This window comes from Cyprinodon variegatus, unplaced genomic scaffold (genome assembly GCF_000732505.1).
Source record: "Cyprinodon variegatus isolate N-32 unplaced genomic scaffold, C_variegatus-1.0 Scaffold327, whole genome shotgun sequence".
NCBI classification, from domain to species: Eukaryota; Metazoa; Chordata; class Actinopteri; order Cyprinodontiformes; family Cyprinodontidae; genus Cyprinodon; species Cyprinodon variegatus.
Window position 1 is genome coordinate 270,127 of NW_015150780.1, and position 18,812 is coordinate 288,938.

The window sequence follows — 18,812 nt, forward strand, 5'->3', positions numbered from 1 at the left end:
AGAAGACCTAGTGGTGTCTGCTAAAAATGGCTAAAACGCCTGACGTTTCCAGCTTTGGTAAGTGAGATTGCTGTGCCGGGTCAGTTAGCTGTTTAAATAGTGTAATATTTCAACTTGTTCTGTACAAATTATGTGAATATAAAAACATACCAAATTCAATATATTTTTATACACTTTATGTAGTCTTTTTACCGAGTGTTGCTGTTAATCATAGATTTTTTTTTGTGCTAATCACTAAGCTTTCTGAACCATGTAAATATTTCATTTTATCAGGAGACTTTATAAACATTGTTGTTGTTACGAGAGTAGATCATGTGAGTTGTGCTGTGTTTCTATAAACAGGATCAATGGATTCCCTTCCAGAGTTGAGGATGGTGTTAATAGGAGGAGAAGAGGAGAGCAAAAGTTCCAATGTTAAAAGTTCAACTGGAAACTTCATTTTGGGCCAGGATGTTTTTGACATGACCAGAAGAACAGCTCAGAGTGAAGCAAGGCAGACGGAAATACTCGGTAGACGAGTTACAGTGGTTGATACACCTGGCTGGCTGTGGTCTCATATGCGAGAAGACACCCCAAAACTGGATCAAATAGAAATCCAGAACAGTGTCCATCTGTGTCCCCCAGGACCGCATGTCTTCCTTCTGGTCATTCATGTTGAATCAAATTTATGCCAGCATGTACAGCAATCACTTCTGGAGCACCTGGAACTTTTCAGTTGTGATGTTTTCCCTCACACTATTGTGATTTTCACCACAGATACTTCGGAGAGTGATGAAAAGATAGAATCCAAAATCCAAAGAACTCCAGCCTTGCAGTGGATCCTTCAACAATGTGGAAACAGAAAGCATGTTCTTAATATCTGTAACAGAGAAGATAGAGATCAAGTCAGGCTCCTTTTTGAGAAAATTGATACAATGGTGGCAGCCAACGGAGGAAGACACTTTTCTGCTTCTAATGTTAAAGATTTGAAAGAAGAGATTTTGGCTATTAGAGAAAGAGCATCAAAAAGGGCTAAGGAAGTGGTGGAACAAAGAAAAAAAGCTAAAGCATTGCTTGAAGGTAAGTTACGGATTTTCTACATCTAGAAAATAAAAAGAAAATGACTTGCTTGACATAATTAAATACAATCCATTTAATCATATGTCACTTATCTTAAAAGAGTTTGTGTATTAAAGTATATGCAAAGTTGTTGGCATGTGCAAAGCTGATGATCTTACAAAATCTAAAGCACACTGCTTGTGCAACGCAGCGGGACAGCAAATTCAGTTTTTTGTTTGTGCTCCCTAATGAATATGCAAATCACAATATAATGACATAACCACCCAAATTTGGAGGGTATGCAAAAGTATTCCTTATCACACACAAACACCTGAAAGTGATCAAACCTGAAAGTAATTGCAACAACAGTTCTTGCATCGACATTTAACACGTTTACATTTTTTTTCTCCATTTAGCTCCATACAAAGCAGAGTTATGTTGTATTAATATGTTCTGGTGTTATCCTCATTTGCAATATTTGGGTAAAATGGTTGTTGAGAGGATTAAGTGAAAGGTAAATCCAACTGTTTAGATTGTAATCTGATTGTTAATCTTTGGATCCTTCTCTATCAGATGAGGGTCAAGAAGGGTGGAGCAGAGAAAGTTTTCAATTTTTATTTATATTTATTCTTTTAAATATTATTAACTTTTGTTTGTAACACTTTGAAATGTAAAGTCTGAAATAAAATTTGTTCATCATTCTAACCATTATTTATAAAATACGTAGCATAAACTCGAACTCCAAGTAGTCACGCAATTTACGTATTTAAAAAGACAAACCAAACCGGTTTGCATGACCTATCCTTGTTTTCAGCTATGCAACCTTTGTAGATCAGCTGCAACATAATACACATGGAATCTATTTTTACAGGGAAGTTCAGTGCTCTTTATTTTGGATCCTTTGAGGATTTGCCCTTCAGTGTTTTAAAAGCAACTGTGAAGTAAAAGCTGTGAATCTTTTTTTTAAAGGCACTAGTGGCTTGTTTTTCTGACAGTAGGCTGACAAGAAAGGGGGTATGAGAAAGGGGGAGAGACATGTGGCAAAGGACCACAGGCCGGATTCAAACCCGGGTCACCTGCATCGAGGACTGAGGCCTCTGTACATGGGTCATGCGCACTTACTAATTCTATGGGCAAGAGGCGGGGTACACCCTGGATAGGTCACCAGTCTATTGCAGGGCAACACAGAGACAAACAGGACAAACAACCATTCACACATACACTCACACTCAAGGACAACTTAGAGAAGCCAGGTAACCTAACAGTCATGTTTTTGGACTGTGGAAGGAAGTGGGGTACCTGAAGAGAACCCATGCATGCTCAGGGAGAACATGCAAACTCCATGCAGAAAGACCCCGGGCCGCTGTAAGGCGGCAGTGCTACCCACTGCGCCACTGGGAAGCCCAACTCTGCCACCCTACTTGTTTGTATATTTTCATAAGTTCATTTAGTTGAATAATTTGTACTCAGTCAACTCAATTGACAAATTTTCTTCTAACACAAGATGCTTAAAAAAAAACCAACTAAAAACTGAGGCTGTAGCATTATTCTGCCCTGCTTGTGCAATTTTTTTTTTTTTTTACTCTTGTAAGCTTTTCAATCAATATTTTCCCTCATATTCTTGGATAAGTATTCTTTATACAAATAAACTAAATGGTCATTAGAGGATTTGATCTATCTACAGCAGTCACTGGGATGTTAGAATTTAGACAAGTAGGACAAACAAGTTTGCACACATGCCTTCATAATTAGGTGCAATTGAAAAGGGACTAATTACCCTGAACAGTCATACTTTTGGACTGTGTAAAGAATCCTGTCCTTGAAGAAAACTATGCACACCTTTGATGCTGGGATTGGATGACATAAATAGAAAACACCCACGCCTGTATCAACAACAAAAACAACAACAACAATATATCACTCATTCTAAATAAGCCTAAGCTATATGTAGAACAACATTTAATTATTTAGATGTATCCCATTTATCTTATTCACAAATATATATCAAAAATAGTTAACTTGTTTAACAAGTTATTATTTTCTTCAATCTCACTTTTTCTGTGTTGGAGGTCTTGCTTACTGTTTAGAGTCTGACTGATTCTGCAAGATGTTTTGCAAAAAAAATAATTTGTGTGTTCTATGAACCATTCTATAACGGTCTTTAAAACATTTTTCTATTGTCTCTTACATAAAAATACTTATACTTTTATATTATTGTTCAATTTTGCTTTTATTCTCCAGGTGGAAAAAAGCCACCGGAGCATTTAAAGCTGCTGTTAATCGGTGCACAGGGGACAGCAAAAAGTTCAGCTGTTAATACCATTCTGGGAGGAAAAGTATTCAGTGCAAAGTATAATGTAGATGGCAGAACTACACACAGTAAGACATGCAAACGTCTGGTTAATGGACGGGAACTCACAGTGGTAGATTCTCCTGGATGGTTCTACATCCATACCCTTCAGGAAACCAGTAAGATAGATAAACTGGAAATTGAAAGGAGTGTGTATCTCTGTGCTCCAGGACCACATGCTGTGCTGCTGGTTATTCCTCTAACAGCAGCAATCCATACATCATATCTGACAGCTGTCCAGGAACACATGACTCTGTTTAGAGAAGACATCTGGAAACACACACTAGTTCTGTTTACTGTGGGTGACTGGTTAGGGGGGAAGACTGTGGAGGAGCGAATAGAGAGTGAGGAAGGTCTGCAGTGGATAATGAACAGCTGTGGGAACAGGTATCATGTCCTGAATAACATGGATGAAAGTAATAGGATTCAGGTAAAGGAGCTCATTGAGAAGATTGAAGAGATGTGGGCAGGAAATGAAGATCCTTGTTATGAAGTGGACCTGAACCGAGCAGAACAGATTGAAGCTAAAAAAGAGGCTGGAGACAATATGGCCATTGGGCTGAAGAAGATTAACGAGAGAAAGTCAAGAGTCCTGAAAGAGCTGATAGGAGGTAAAGTCTAATTTTTGGATTTTCTTATATTGAATCCATTTAATGTTATCATGTTCAAAAACAAACATTTTCCCCTATTTTACAGGTCAGCCACAGCCACTCTCTGGCATCAGAATTGTTCTTCTTGGCCAGAAGTGCTCAGGAAAGGGAATGGCAGGAGATATGATCCTTTTTAAAAGGTTATTTGGAACAGCTTTTAATACAGCTCAGTCGAAAAGGGTAAGTAAATCTGCTCCTAGTACAGAACTAACTTTATCTATTGTGGGACTCATTAGTTCTTTGAAGCAGGTCACAGTCTCATTTTGTTTCTTTGTAGAACCTCCCCCATGCAACATGTATGAAACACGAGGGAGACTTTAATGGAGTAAAAGTCTTAGTTGTAGAAACACCAGGCTGGTTCTCGGACTCATCACCACCTGACTGGATCAAAGAGGAAGTTCTCCAAGGTGTCTCCATGTGCTCTCCTGGACCTCATGTTTTTCTCCTGGTTGTTCCAATCTTCAGATCTTTCACAGAGAAAGATCTCAAAGCTATGGTGGAGGTCTTAAAGCCATTATCAGAGAGAGTGTGGAGACACTGCATGGTGCTGTTTACCTGGGGAGACTGGCTCAGTGACTTCCCTGTAGAGAACTACATCGTCAGAGAGGGAAAGGTCCTCCAAGAACTTCTGGAGAAATGTGGGAACAGATACCATGTAAGAAATCCCAATCGTTCTGATAATGCTGCTCAAGTCACTGAGCTGTTCCAAAAAATTATTGACTTGGTAAAACAAAACAAAGGGTTCTTCACAACTAAACTCAAACAAAACAGAAAACGCCCTTGGACATATAAACAACAGCAATTCATAGAGGAGGAGTGGAATAAGAGGGAGGAGGAGCTAATTGGGAAAGTGATGAAAGCTTTATCAAATGAACCAGAGAAATCAACGGTGTCCTCGGCAGCACATAGCATGGATGAGTTTCTCATTCCATACTGTAAGTTTGATATGATTAGGAATTAACTATTGATTTACCACAAACCCGTGGCTTTTTTTTATTGTTATTTAAAATAATACTTATCATTATCTGTTTCAGTGAGTGCAGATGAACCCTCAGAACAACAAGCCCGTGTTGCTGAATGGCTGACTAAAAAAGTGAGGAAGAGGGAGGTCAGCTCTGGGATCGGCAGCATTGGTTCCTCAATGGTTTCTATAGAAAACCTTGATGAAAGTTCTCCAGTTGATGAAAATCCTCCAAAAATGAGTTCCCTCCCACAAGAGAATAAAGACGATGCTTTGAAAACGCCCCCAACTCCTTCAGTGATTAAACGCAGGAACTCTTATTAGGCCAAAGAACTACAGAAGAAAGTTTATTTAATAATTATTCTCTTTAGAAACAAGTATCTTTATCTTTACCAGATGTAATACAATATACTGAAAAAAGAAAACATTAATTGCAGAAGAAAACATTTAAACAGCTCTTCAGAGGAACTGGACGAGGTTTCTGGAAGGGTACAGACTGCTGTCCCCTGTGATCCAGTCCTGCATAAAGGGGATACGATGAGTATGAGGAATTATCGATATTATCGAAATATAATTTCCTATAAAACTATTCTGTGCAGTTTAGTCTGATCAAATCATTAGTGTGACTACATTTGTTTCATGCATTTAGATCATAGGCCCTTTTCAGAATGAGTGATAAATAAGTAATTATCTTTTCTTCTGTGCAATAATCTAGAAATATTCTTCTCACATCAGTTTATTTTAGGTTATTACTTATTAGGTTCAGATCTAAAATGTTGATTAAAACATACTAATTTCGAGGGACCTTTTACTGTGCTGTTTAAACCAATTTCTTTTTAGCAATTGTTTTATCTTTTTTAAATTTATCTTATTTAAATTATTCAGTTCTATTCTCTTTTATTGTATCTTTATGCTAATAAAATGTACTTTCCTTTTCTTTTTCATTTCTCGTATACAGCACTTTGAATTGTCTTATCACCAAAATGTGCAATATAAATAAACTTGCCTTTCCTTTATGGGTACTTTTTAATTCTAAAAATTATAAAAGTGTCACTAGAATGACACTTTCTAGTGACACTTATCATTGAACCAAGGGTGCAAAAAGAGAGGTGCACTCACTACTTTTATGTCAACAAAAGGTGGATATTGAATATATGGTGTTCTGGTATTTACACACAAAAGCACGTATATGGAGTATAGTGTGTCATGATGTGTTTAGAGGTCTGACCCAAAATGCAGAGAATCACTCAGAGAGCAAGGAAAAAGGTTAAACAGGTTTATTGAGGTAAGGGTAGAGGGGGTTGGATCTGGAACTCAGAGGGCTGGTGAACAGGAACTAGAAAGTGTCTGAGGGGGTTCTTCTCTCGCTCCCAGTCAGTGTGGGTTGACCCAGTGAAGAGAGGACTTGTTGAAGAGTGGACAGGTAGACATTTGAGGAGCAAAACAGAGGACTGCCACTTGGAATTCAGAGAGAACTTGAACGAGACGTGTGGAAGTTGATCCCCTGATCAGTGTGAAACACAAAACAATCCTTCCAGGGGAAGAAGGCCAAACACCCAGCTTGCAGGATGGCTTCCCAAAACCGGCAAACACTCTTGCCTCAAAGTAGTGACAGTCCACTGCTTAAGTACTCCTCCCGATAATGATCCAACGAGACGCAGGTGTGCAGGGAGGACCAACAAGGACAGGGCGCCACCTGGTGGTGGAGGGAGAGACAAACACAAATAACAGACCCCACCAACTGGATTCCTGACATAGTGTAGTATATAAACTATAACAATTAATCACTGTATTTTTTTTCACTGAAAAAACTAAATAGATTGAATTGACTTTGAAAATGAAACAAAACATTGCATTTGTAATAGTAGGGGGGGGGGGATCTTTCCTTCTTTTTTTATTTAGCTTAAGATTTCAAATTAGTTGCTCAAGTTAAGACACTCTAGTGCAACACATTTGTCTGATTCCAGTTGTGAAATAATAATTAGAGAACCAGTGTTTAATATTTCACCATCTACAGTATGTATTTTTACAGTAATTTTTTAAGTTACTACAACAACCTTTTATAAGAGTAAGTTTGTTGGTCTTTAGTTTTTTAACCAACATGCATAATCACACGGAGAACCAGGGAAATATAACGTTTTATTTATAAATGCAACAAGAACCTAGACGGAGATAACTTCATAAGTCAGTTGGTCTGAGGGGAGGAAGCAGACTGATCAGGAAGGACTTCATTGATGATGAATGACTGATTTGATTACTTGAGAGATGAAGGAGAGGTAGCATGGATCTGTAGAAGTTTGATTCAGCAGGCTTTGCAGACTGTACCACAGAGGTCCAGGTGAATGTGAGTGAGATCTGAGAGTATTTGTACCTGCAAGAGACGTTGTGCTGGAGAGCAGGCAGGCAGATGATCATGACTGAGAACTGCTGCACACAGAGGAGACCTTTTCCATAAAGGTTGGAGATGAACTGAGGTTCACTTGTTGGCTTGATCAATAACAGAGTCCACATTAAAAGAGAGTAACAAAAAGGCAAATTTTGAAAAAGAAGTATATGAATGGTTTAATTGTTTGGCTGCAATACCATCAGGTGTAATCATCCAGTGAAGAGAGTTGATCCTTCACATCCTTATTTACACGCCAGTCATTTGACTGAGAAATGTTCTCAGGTTTGCAGCAACACAGGTCAAAGATCACTCAAACCAGAAAAACCCCAGAGACTCTAACATAGATGGGTATCTAAACTTTATTATATTGAATAAAACTGTGAGTCTTTCTTTTGGTGCATTATTATTGTAAATAAAAACCTAAAGACATAGTCTATTTTGAATGCCTAAGGGTTATTTCACTGGTCCAGGTATAAATACAAATAACCATATGGGGGTAGGCAGGACATAAATAGTTGAAATGAATGAAAGTTATTGATATTTTAATTATTCATTATCTCTATACTATATCATAATGAGGGAATTCATTCAAGTTTGACCGGATAATAAAACATTTTTTTAATAATGCAATGATGCAGTCTATACTGAATTGAAGATACCAAGGAGGATGCTTTGGATGTTTGGCTCTGGTGGAATGAGCATGCAAAAACTAGTCGACTGGGATAATATGGGTTTCCATCTGTACCAAAAGATGTATACATGTCAGTGTATATGTTGATGGTAACCTGCTGCTGTTTATTTATTTAATTGGTATATTGCTTAATGTTTAAAGATTTAAAGGAGTGGGACTTTTCACCTTACACTTTTTGGTTAATGGGTTCACTTTTGTGATGATTGCCAAACAAGGTTGTGACTCATAAAATGTCTCATTCCAACTTTAAAAAACTACTGAATTTATTCATTAAACCATTTTTGGAGTTCAGAGTCTCACAGTGAGTCTTACTTTTGGTGCATTATTATTGTAAATAAGAACCTGAAGAAATTATCTCAAGTGTGCCCTTACTGATGCATCAATGCTTCTGGATGTCAGAAATACAGAACAGCACACAGTCTAGCTCACGTTGTGCACCACTAGATGCCGCTGTTAGTTTGCAGATTAACCAATCTGAAAATATTCATGATAGTCTAGCTTCAGACTCACTGTCCTATTCTACAGTTCATGCATCTTTTTTACAAGTCCATGATACAAGTCCATTATACTTCTCTTTATTATATCTTTTATTGGAACCAGCAATAAAAAAGAAGAACCCTAAAACACATTCTATTGCAGTAGCATGATCTCAGCCATAAAAAAAGAAAAATCCAGTTTTTATTCTTTGTTTTAAATAATACCACTAATGACTCAATTATAACTAACATTCCTCTCAAATAAACAGAACCAAAAAACCCCAAGAAGTAAAGTTCCAGTTTCTTTCAACTTGTTATAAGTTTAAAACATTATAAAACATTGTTAAGGCTGTACTGCATGGCAATATTTTCCATAATAAAAACTGCCACTGACATTTGATAAGGGCCTATGTTTCTGTTGCCAGAAGGCAGAGCGAACTGTTGTCACTAAATGCAAAAACTATCTAAAAGTTCACTGTTACAGAACTACAGCAGATGGGCATCTTTGGGTCAATCAGATTAAAAGATTAAAAAGATTTATATACTTTAATACTTTCAGTTTCAAAGCATTCAACACAAGAAGCTAAAATAAACCTTTGGAACGAAAAAAACTCCAATGCACAAATGAATATACTGTATAAGTATGTGCCAAAAGGAAACGTCTTCAAACGGATTTGCTGTGCTTATAGTCATTGTGTTTTCTTTGTTGTTTCTTGCAGTAATAGCACTTTCAACAAATCCCAGTTAGCAGTAAAGGTATATTTCTTAATATCAGGTAAATTTCAATAAAAAAAAAAAAAATAAAAAAATAGTTCAGATAATTTCTTTAGGCAGAAATGAAATATAAGCCTCCTATTGATGATTCATGCTTAAAAGGAAGATTATTTTGCCCATCAGTGTAAATTTATTGTAGACCATCTCTGGCCCTCTTTAATGATACTGTATTGCTGTTTATCTAATAGAACCGTTATGGTTTCCCAGCTACCCCCAATTTTTTTGTAGGATTTTAAAAGCTGACTCAATCTGTTTAACTTTGAGAAAATAAATCTCCAAAAGAAGCAGGTTTCATTTTAAAAAGTCCTTTAATTTATATCTTTAAAATTAGAAACATCTGATTTGCATTCTACCACCTCCAAAGGCACAGTCATACTTATAGCGGACCAAATTCAAAAAACACTGCCACCGAACATCTTATTTTATTAACTTCAATTTGTTTTGTACATAAGAAACAACGCACTATAAAAATGACTAAACAGTTTCACTGGTTGAACCACTCTGAATGGTGTCGATCATAGAAAGCCTGGAGTGATATGTTCTCACCTGTAGTAGCATTAGATTCCATTTTAAAAGCTAATGTGCTGGTTTGAAAGCTGTCAATCCCTGTGCACTGCAGCCATTTAAAGACAGAGCACTAAAATATTCCAGAAAAAAATAGATGAAATGTTTACGCCAACCAATTCTGATGAACAGTGTTTAAGAATATGGAGGGTTGAAGCAAAACAAAGCCAATGGCAGGATGGCTGAAATGCAGTGAGATGAGACACGGCGGTGCAGGCCGTGCAGGAAAAGAAGAAAAGCTTTCAGACTTCTCACCTCCAAAGTCTCTGAACTGAGCGATCTGAAATATTAACATGCGATCTGATGCCTACATCTCACCACTAGAAATACACTTAAGACTTCAAGGATGAAGGTGAAAACAAAAAAAAACTAGCTTTGTATCACTTTTTTAAAGACAACAGTCAATATGTGCAAAGAGAGCCTGTCTGTGGTAAAGTCATCCGATATAATCGAGGGTTTGATAACTCAACATACAATCACAAATCAATAAAGCACACAAAAATGCTGCTTACAATGTGAGACAACACAGCACCACACACGGCACGAGAGGTTCACTTAGTGACAACAGAATTCAGAGATAGTGGATAAATATACAGTAGGATATTTCAATGTTCTTACTCAGGCACAGTCCTCCTTAAAACAAACCCAGAAAAATAAAAAAATGGAAAAAAAAAAAGTAGCCACAAAGAAAGAAAAAAGGTTTGGCACAAAAATGAGGAAAACTAATGAACAAGGCAAGAAAATAACATCTCAAAGGAAATGAGGCCACAGAGGAACTTATTAGGCAGGATTAAAGCACTTTGAACAAAATGTCACGCATACAGTACACCTGTTGTGAAACTATAGTAGGAGTCCCTATAAAACAGCTGTAGCTTCTGACTTTACAAGTGTGTAGCAGCTGAAAGGAGGCACCCAATAAACACATGTATGTTTTCTTTACAGGCTGATAGAATCAAATCCTCCCAAATGTGTAAGAAAATATCTACAGAAACAATTCCCATTACTTACAATCACACACAACCAAGGGAAAAAATAAACGGGTCAGCTTTCAGAAACAACAGCTTAATGGTGCTGACAGAAAACAAAAGCACACTAAACAAAGCCACCCCAACCTGCTGTTTTTGTTCTGCTTTGTTTCTTTTGTTTTTTTTTTACAGCTCTCAGATCAGTTTTTTTTTATATCGTAGCTCTTCACAGATAAGTAACAACCACATTTAGCGCCCACTGTTTGAACTCTGCTGCTCTCCTCTACACACAAAGATTGCAGCATTTGAAGACCACCTACGTATGGCAGTGATGGGTTCAGGTTGGAGGGGAGAGCAGGGGTTTTAACTAGGCAACAGGTTGATGTGATTTAAATAAAACATGCCTAGTTTTAGGTTCTTATTTTTTTTTTTTTAAAGATTCACACAAAAGTTATTCTGTGATTCTCTGTGCATCAGGATTATGGTTTTTAAAGCCACACATCCTGTTGCAGCTGTGACTGTGGTGTAACTCTACAAGTGGTTTTGCCATCCAGGCAGCAGCAGTTAAAAAGAGTTTGGATAGCATTGCACCCACTTAAAACAGTTTGCAGCGACAGTGTTCATTGACTGGATCTACATACATACAGCTATCAAACGTATAAATTAGTGGAGGGTTTTGTACATCTGTGGATGTGACAAACAGGAGCAGGTTAGTTGTCAGCGGAGCCTGTGGTGAAGAGGACTCGCTGATCTGTTCTGGCTAACTTGGCAGGAGGTTCCAGAGACTCCTCTCCAAGAACCGCCCCATCAGGAGGAAGAGACAGCTCCTGGCCTTCTTCCTCACTCTCGTCATCTTCTTCCTCGTCTTCTTCTGTGGATGACAAATTTTAATGAGACATCGCTATTATTGATGTTTGAAAGGTGTTACTGGTGGGAATGTGGCAGATCGAATGCAGACCTTTGTCAGGATCCATCTGGTTCAAACCGCGACCTAAACTGGCAAACTGAGAGCAGGACAGGAACGAGTCAGCAAATATGGCCTCTATTTTGGCATTCATTGTTTTTGTCAGATCGTGCATCATAATTCCTACACATTATTGTGTCAAGATTAAACACTTTTTGGTATTTGAGCTCAAGCAACATTTTTAAGCCAATAAGTAAGTTATGAATACAAAAATGCATGACTTGTGGACGATAGATTCAATTAACAGAATGATTCATTCAAAAATGAATCCATAGAAGCATGCATGTAAGTATGGAAAAATTTAAGATAAACTGAGAGAAGAATGAATGTCTTTGTTAAAAAATCATGTATATATAGATGGATAAATTATTACGTTAATGAACTTGTTATTTTTAGAAAATTGCAAAATTGAATTTACAGATATTAGTCCACAATCTTCTTTATCTCATTCGTATTCAGACCTGATTTACTCTAAAATGATTCATTCTGTGGATCAGTACCTCTCCCATAACAGCAATGGGGGTTTCTCCTTTAGCCTGGGCCACTCTGTGCTCTATTAGGTAGTACATGTACTCATCGTACAGCAGACGGATCAAGTGAAAGGAGCCAAAACTGGCCGCACTTCGCAGGGTCAGATCCCTGATGACCATGGAACTGGAGGGCAGGAATGGGGAGAGAAAATACAATTAGCCACAATGCAGATCTCATTTCTGTTACCACAAACAGGATGTAGCACCTCTCTGTACGTTAAACTGTGACACACCCCTTTTGCAATTCCTCATTTTCTATATCCTCAATTCATCATCTAAACATGAGCTTTCTCAGTTCTTACCACAAGAAGTGAAACGGGTAGTTACATAAGAGCAACTGGGCTGGGAGTCATTTATAGAACCATCTTTTAATCTAAACTTTAAATGGTTAAAGAACCAGATAGAGGATTAAAATCTTCTTGAAATGTTTAGACTTCTATTAGACTTCTAATATAACACGTAATGTCCCATTTAGATTACTAGAAAACTTCACTTCAAGAAAAAATCCACTGACTTTAATCCACCTTGCCAAATGTGTTTGCTGAAACTGAATTTAGATATTTAAGGAAGAGGAGTTATCGCTTTAATCCTATATAAACATTTTAAAATGCTACAGCCTATGAGAAGCATATATCTTTCACCAAAAACCTTCTCTGGCTAAAAATGGGGCTGCATGACATCAGGAAAATGTCTCATTGGGATACTATTGTGGAATATTGCATTTACATTGATAGTGATTTGATTTTAACCCACATTTTTTCTTTTCTTTACTTTCCTTCATCACACAGTTCCCAACACTCAGTCAGATCAGTCTAGCTTTAGTGTGTCAGCACCTAAAATGCACATCCAGTTTTGGAAACGAAGGCATTGAAAGCACAATGATCAGGCATAATACATCACTGGAACACAGAATTGACCCAAAAATATATATCCTACCACATATTAAAGCTCTTTTTGCAATTATGATACCACAGAAAAGATATTGAGGTGCAATTGATGTGTTATACGTTTTTTTGTTTAAAGCTCTTTAAAGCAGAACTAAAGAAATTAACAGTAGTTGTTGTTTTTTAATCTATCTGCATGCAGCAGAGCATAATGAGATTGGGTCACGCCCACATCACTGATTACACACGGCTGTTCAACTGACCATTAGAAAGTTGCTCTAATCTTCCCTCGCTTAAAAGATATGGAAAATAATCTGTTTGGAATGTTATAACTCTTTTATTGCATATATTAGCATGTCTGTTAAGAAAAAGAATAACCAGCTAAAATTAGCTTATGTTACTCTGAGATACTGAACTGTAAAACAAGTTCAATTTAGCTGAAGTTTATTCAATATATTCGCTTAAGTCACAGCAAAATGACTAATTTTGCAGCAATAATGTCAGAGATACCATTATACTCACTGGATTCATTTATAAAAATAATTCTCCGACTGTTTTACCACCAGTAGGAACAGCTGTTGCATTTCAGTTTTGGAGAAAAACTGAAATAAGATCCTGATATTTATCTTTTTTTTTTTTTATTTCAACTTCAAGCAGCTTTTCAATTTCATACCAGCCACAGCACCTATGATAAGTATTTATTTAAAACAAGAACTCACATTCTGACTGAAATGTGTAACTTGTAAAATAACAGAGCCCTACTCTCTGCTGTCTGCTATCATACCTGTAAAACGACCACTTTAGTAGGAAGAGTTTTGCAGCCTTTGGAAAGGCCGGACTGTGCTGATAGGGTTTCAGGACCTGGGAGACCACCCCATCAAGCCACACGGCCCACTGCTCCAATGAGTTCTGCTGCTGCAAGGTCAGCTTGAAGTCCTGCTCCAGCCGCTGGACGACACGGTCTTCACATCTACACACCCATGAGGCCTGCTCCTACAGAGCATTAAAGAGATAGATACAACTCTAAGGTGAACTGTAAGTAAAAGTAGGTAACGCTAGGCCTAAAAGCTAATGCTAAAGGCTAGTCTGATTGGTGTTGAAACTAACGCACATTTTTACCATCTTAAAGAAACATTTTCAGTATGAAAGAAGGTGATGTAAACATGTTTTAATCAACCTTTAAGCCTTCCTAGTGTTTGTATAAAGACGCTGCTGGTTATTTAAACAGGAAATAGAGGCGATCTTCCTGTGTGAAACGCTTTCTCAGAACATAACGTGTCGAGTATTTCCTGACAGAAAAACCTCTCTGATATCAGAGCAAAAACAATCAAAGTTTAGCAAAGCACCAATCAACACAGGTAGTATAGTTGCTTGAACTCACACCAACCGACTTTTATTTCAGATTGATTCTTTTACCAGTAATGTTTTACATGCTCTGATCTCAGAATGCATTTCGAAAAGACAAACAAGTGGTGGTGCACTGCTCCCTACCCCTAATTATTGTGTAAATAATCTATCAGGAACAACTAACCTGTATTGTTACAAATTGAAAATATCAAGGGATTCAGTTACTGCAGGTAAGATATTATCTATCTTCCAACAGAACCTCACTTTAAAACTCCTGAATTACTCCTTTGGCAACAAGAGGGAAATATGTGTGCAAAGGCATGCAACCTAAACTTCAATTCAGGTTATAAATCTGCCTCATATCTGTGTAAAACACCTGCAGAATCATTTCTGAGAAATGGAGAAGGGGCTTCCTGGCTTCACTTCACACCTCATCAAAACCACAAGCTACAGCAAAAATAAATGCTCTCTGCACAGAACTAAAACAAAGACTCAAGCCCCAAAAAGGAGGCTGCAGACGTGCTAGTGGGATGCTGTCAGGGCGGCAAATGTGTGGAGCCTGAACCGACCTGGACGTTTGCAAAGTCGACTCGGTTGAGGTCAGAGAGCATCTGGTTTATCTGAGCTGTGTTCTGGAGGACAGCCCGGGCTGCCTGGGCAAGATGGTTTAGACTGGTGTAGCGGCGCAGCGTCTGGGCAAAAGCATTGGCTGATGTCACCTAAGAATAAGAGAGGGTCAGAAAGGATTGATCAGACATCAAACCTACAAACAACCTTTATCAGTATTTAATCTTGGTAAAGCATCTTTTTAGGTGTGCCTAAAATAAGCAAACTAAAAACCTTTTAATGATATCTTTACTCTAATTCATACTTTTCATAAATGATTTGGTTGAAGAAAATGTTTTTATAGCTCTAAATAATATTATAACGGTCCATCCAGGCATTAAAGCAGCGGGATTTTTTTTTTTGCTAGGTTTGAGGCCATATTGGTGAACGGTACCTTGATGCGGACCATTTCCTCAGGGATGTTCATCATGGCATTAGTCAGCCAGCTCTCAAGGCTCTTGGCAAAGTTACGAATGGCTTGAGTTAAGGCACCTGCAGGCAGCAAACACGGTTATAACGTTTTTTTAATTTAGCAGCTAAATAAAGATTAATACATGGCAACGCTATAAAGAAAAACATCTTAAAAACGTCTATAGAAAATCAGGCAAAAACTTTAGAAACAAAAAAAAGCGTAAGAAACAAGCAGTGAAAATTAGCTTCCAAGCTAACAACTTGGTTATGTTGTAACTGGATCCAGGTATATTAAAGTACACTTTCCAGTATCTGTAACTCTCAGGACATGATTATGTGTGGTTATGTAAAGCAGAATCTTACTGGGGATGGGTCTGAGGACGTCAGGGATGAGGATCTCCACCAGGCTCTGGTAAAGGCTGTTGTCACAGTCGCGACTCCAGCGCAGCACTGGTTCGTACTTACACAGCAACACCAGGCAGGATTTCGGGAGGCGCTTCTCTGACTCATCATGCCTGTGAGAGAGCCGAGTTTGAATGGAAAAGGTACCACTACTATATCAGAAATAATGTCCTCGCTCTTACACAGCCATTGGGGCATCTCCAGCTTGACTTTGGCTGAACCTCCAGAAGGTTTTCCACAGAGTCTCTACCAGTGTAAACTGCAGATTGACCATCACATCCAGTATGGCCTGAGAAAAGACATACAGACTCTTTAAAGGTGATCCCATATTTGGTTAACAGCAAACTAGAATCCAGAAAGTTGTACTTAAAAAGAAAAAAATGAGTAATCGAAGAAAAAATTCCACTACTAAGCTTCTTTTGCATCATCTTCATCTCAACAAAGAAGGACTACATTTATTTTTATACAATATAAGGATAAGAATAAAAGGCGTAGAAAAACTAAACTATCACATTAAGAAACAACATGGAGAAGCCAGCCTCATAAATATTTGGTGTAGGAGCTTTGTTACCTCACAGTGTTCCCTGTAAAGCAGCTGAAAGCTTTTTATGTGGTCCAGTTCAATTCCCTCTGGGAGAGACTTTCCATGGAGGTCGATGTCTGGAAACTCTGGCAGAGCTCGGGAAGCATCTGGAGACAGGATACCACCACAGAGACAAATCACATCAAATGCATTATAAATAACGTTGATGGAGGTACAGTGGAATGGAAAAAGGGAAGATTGTGGAATTCATCTTCAAGTCCTAAAATCTAGACAAGCCTTAAAAACACTACTCATAAACTCTGTGACCCAGCACAGGATTTTACAGATTTGGATCCATGTTTACCCGTTGGAATTGTCTGATAACTGTCATCGTAGCATAAACCATCACCGAACCCACCCAGGAACTGCTGGTACTGCTGAACCTGGGTGCTGATGTCCACATGCCCTGATCCCTGCTGCTGCTGTTGCTGCTGGCCTGCTCCTGCTGCTGTCCCATTGGTCATCCCTTCCACTTTGTGCACAGGCTTCAACCTGCCAGGAACAAAGGCAGAGACTGAAATAAACCATCATCACATTAGTGTAAAGATAAACAGGATGCATGTTCTTACCTTTGTTTCTGAGAGAATGGCTGCTGCCTCATGGCCAAATGTTGTTGGTCTTCCATCAGGCGCAGGAGAGATGACCCTGCCTTGATTCTCAGTCCATAATAATGGTATTTGGAATTACCCCTAACAGGAGAAAAATGTGTTAGTCTGCTCTCATTTATCAAACTCTACCTTCATTTATTACCAAGTTCATCTTGAAAAAGTTGAGAGAAGGGGTGTGATGATCAATACCTTAAAAAACATCTAGAGATGAATATTTTGGCTTAAAAGCTCTAATTTTATCAATTTAATCAGGTTGAGTGGAGAAAATCTGTAAACATTCACATCCATGTTTCAGATAAGACTCTTTATTAAATTCAGATCTCGACTCAACTGGGTTAGACATGAATACGCTTCTCTCTAAACTTTGTCCTCCCATCCCTGGCTATGTTTAGGGATTTTGTTCTGGTAGGAGTACTAACACCAAGGTTTCAAATATTTAACAGCCTCTAACAGTCTTTCCTTCAGGACAGAGCTGCATTTAGCTCCTTCGTTCTCCCCATTAAGTGTGGCCATCTTCCCCATTGAAGATAAACATCCCCTTTGCTTAAGGCTGCCGCCACAGTGTGGTCAGGATGATTGGCAATTTGAGGCCATGCATGGCGTTACGCAAGTAGGCCACAGAGTTCAACTTAGGTCTCATCTCAACAGAGCCCTTTTGTGTGTTTGCTAAACTCCAAGTGAAACTTTAAATAGCTTTTAAATAAATGTAATATTTTTTCCTCTATTAAATGACGGCCAGATTTGGGGAATTACTCAGTTGATCTATTCCTTGAGCGGATCTGCAGATCTACCATCATGGTGCTCCTGAAGACTGTAGACAGACATGTTTGTACAGTTGCAGTAATAATCTTTTCTTTTTAGATAGCACATTGAACTGTGCTTAATGAGATTTTTAAACTCTAGTACAATGATTATTAACCTCATTCTGCTTTAACATATTACATATTAGCCCTGATCCTGTGTATTTCTGAGTCAACGTCGAGCTGTTTGTTCTCTAAAGTTTTTAAAAACACCTATAAAGCCTATACAGAAAAATAAGCTCTATATATACTAGGGGTGGAACGGTTCACAAAATCCACGGTTCGGTTCGGTTCACGGTTTCGTGGTCACGGTTTTCGGTTTGGTATAGGTTTGTTGTTACACCGAAAAATAAAAAAAATAATAAAAAATAATAAAAATTAATGAACATTTTTTTTATGAAATTAATGAAAAAATCCAAAAAAATTATTGAATTGTAATTATTTTTTATGATTTGCAGAAACCATGGATCATTTCCGCATGTTTTGCTGCTTTGATTTAATCATCTCGCACATGCCCTCTACGATCCACAAGGAACTCAGCAGAGGCTGTATGCTTTGCTTTGTGCAGGCGGTCTGGAGCGCAGCGGGGTGGTGCGCAGTGGAGTGCTGATGGAGTATGTGGGATTTCGGGGTTAGCATGACATGTTGGTCATGTTGCTGTTAGCATAAATAAAACCTGTTGCGCAATGCTTGCACACGGTTGCACTTTTATCCACAGCTTTCTTTCCGCCGTCATCGTAGGTCACTCTAAATGCAAAGTGGTCCCATACAGCAGACCTATAAAGTGCTGCTGGCGCGTCTTCCAACTCCTGTTCTTTCCCA

General features: G+C 38.2%; 2 protein-coding genes across 9 annotated transcripts in view; one reads left to right on the plus strand and one right to left on the minus strand.

Moving 5' to 3' along the window:
- On the plus strand, window positions 1–5,524 carry LOC107091153 (GTPase IMAP family member 8-like). The gene is made up of 6 exons (XM_015384921.1): window positions 1–57; window positions 343–1,059; window positions 3,280–3,999; window positions 4,085–4,218; window positions 4,316–4,973; window positions 5,073–5,524. Exons 1-6 carry the CDS (start codon window positions 27–29, stop codon window positions 5,321–5,323), a joined length of 2,511 nt encoding a protein of 836 aa, XP_015240407.1. The 5' UTR covers window positions 1–26; the 3' UTR covers window positions 5,324–5,524.
- A 4,111-nt stretch (window positions 5,525–9,635) lies between these two features.
- Window positions 9,636–18,812, minus strand: part of LOC107091170 (MHC class II regulatory factor RFX1-like) — a 15,996-nt gene continuing 6,819 nt past the window's right edge. For 6 of the 8 annotated variants that reach the window (XM_015384950.1, XM_015384949.1, XM_015384946.1 and 3 more), the window contains 11 exons: window positions 17,152–17,271; window positions 16,887–17,074; window positions 16,571–16,689; window positions 16,182–16,288; window positions 15,961–16,112; window positions 15,581–15,678; window positions 15,150–15,299; window positions 14,018–14,226; window positions 12,320–12,473; window positions 11,814–11,859; window positions 9,636–11,726 (listed from right to left, as the gene is read on the minus strand). In XM_015384950.1, the coding sequence (XP_015240436.1) occupies window positions 11,566–11,726; window positions 11,814–11,859; window positions 12,320–12,473; window positions 14,018–14,226; window positions 15,150–15,299; window positions 15,581–15,678; window positions 15,961–16,112; window positions 16,182–16,288; window positions 16,571–16,689; window positions 16,887–17,074; window positions 17,152–17,271 (1,504 nt within the window). In that variant the 3' untranslated portion in view covers window positions 9,636–11,565. The remainder of the gene's footprint in view (window positions 11,727–11,813; window positions 11,860–12,319; window positions 12,474–14,017; window positions 14,227–15,149; window positions 15,300–15,580; window positions 15,679–15,960; window positions 16,113–16,181; window positions 16,289–16,570; window positions 16,690–16,886; window positions 17,075–17,151; window positions 17,272–18,812) is intronic. The other 2 variants (XM_015384951.1, XM_015384948.1) reach the window with 1 other exon arrangement.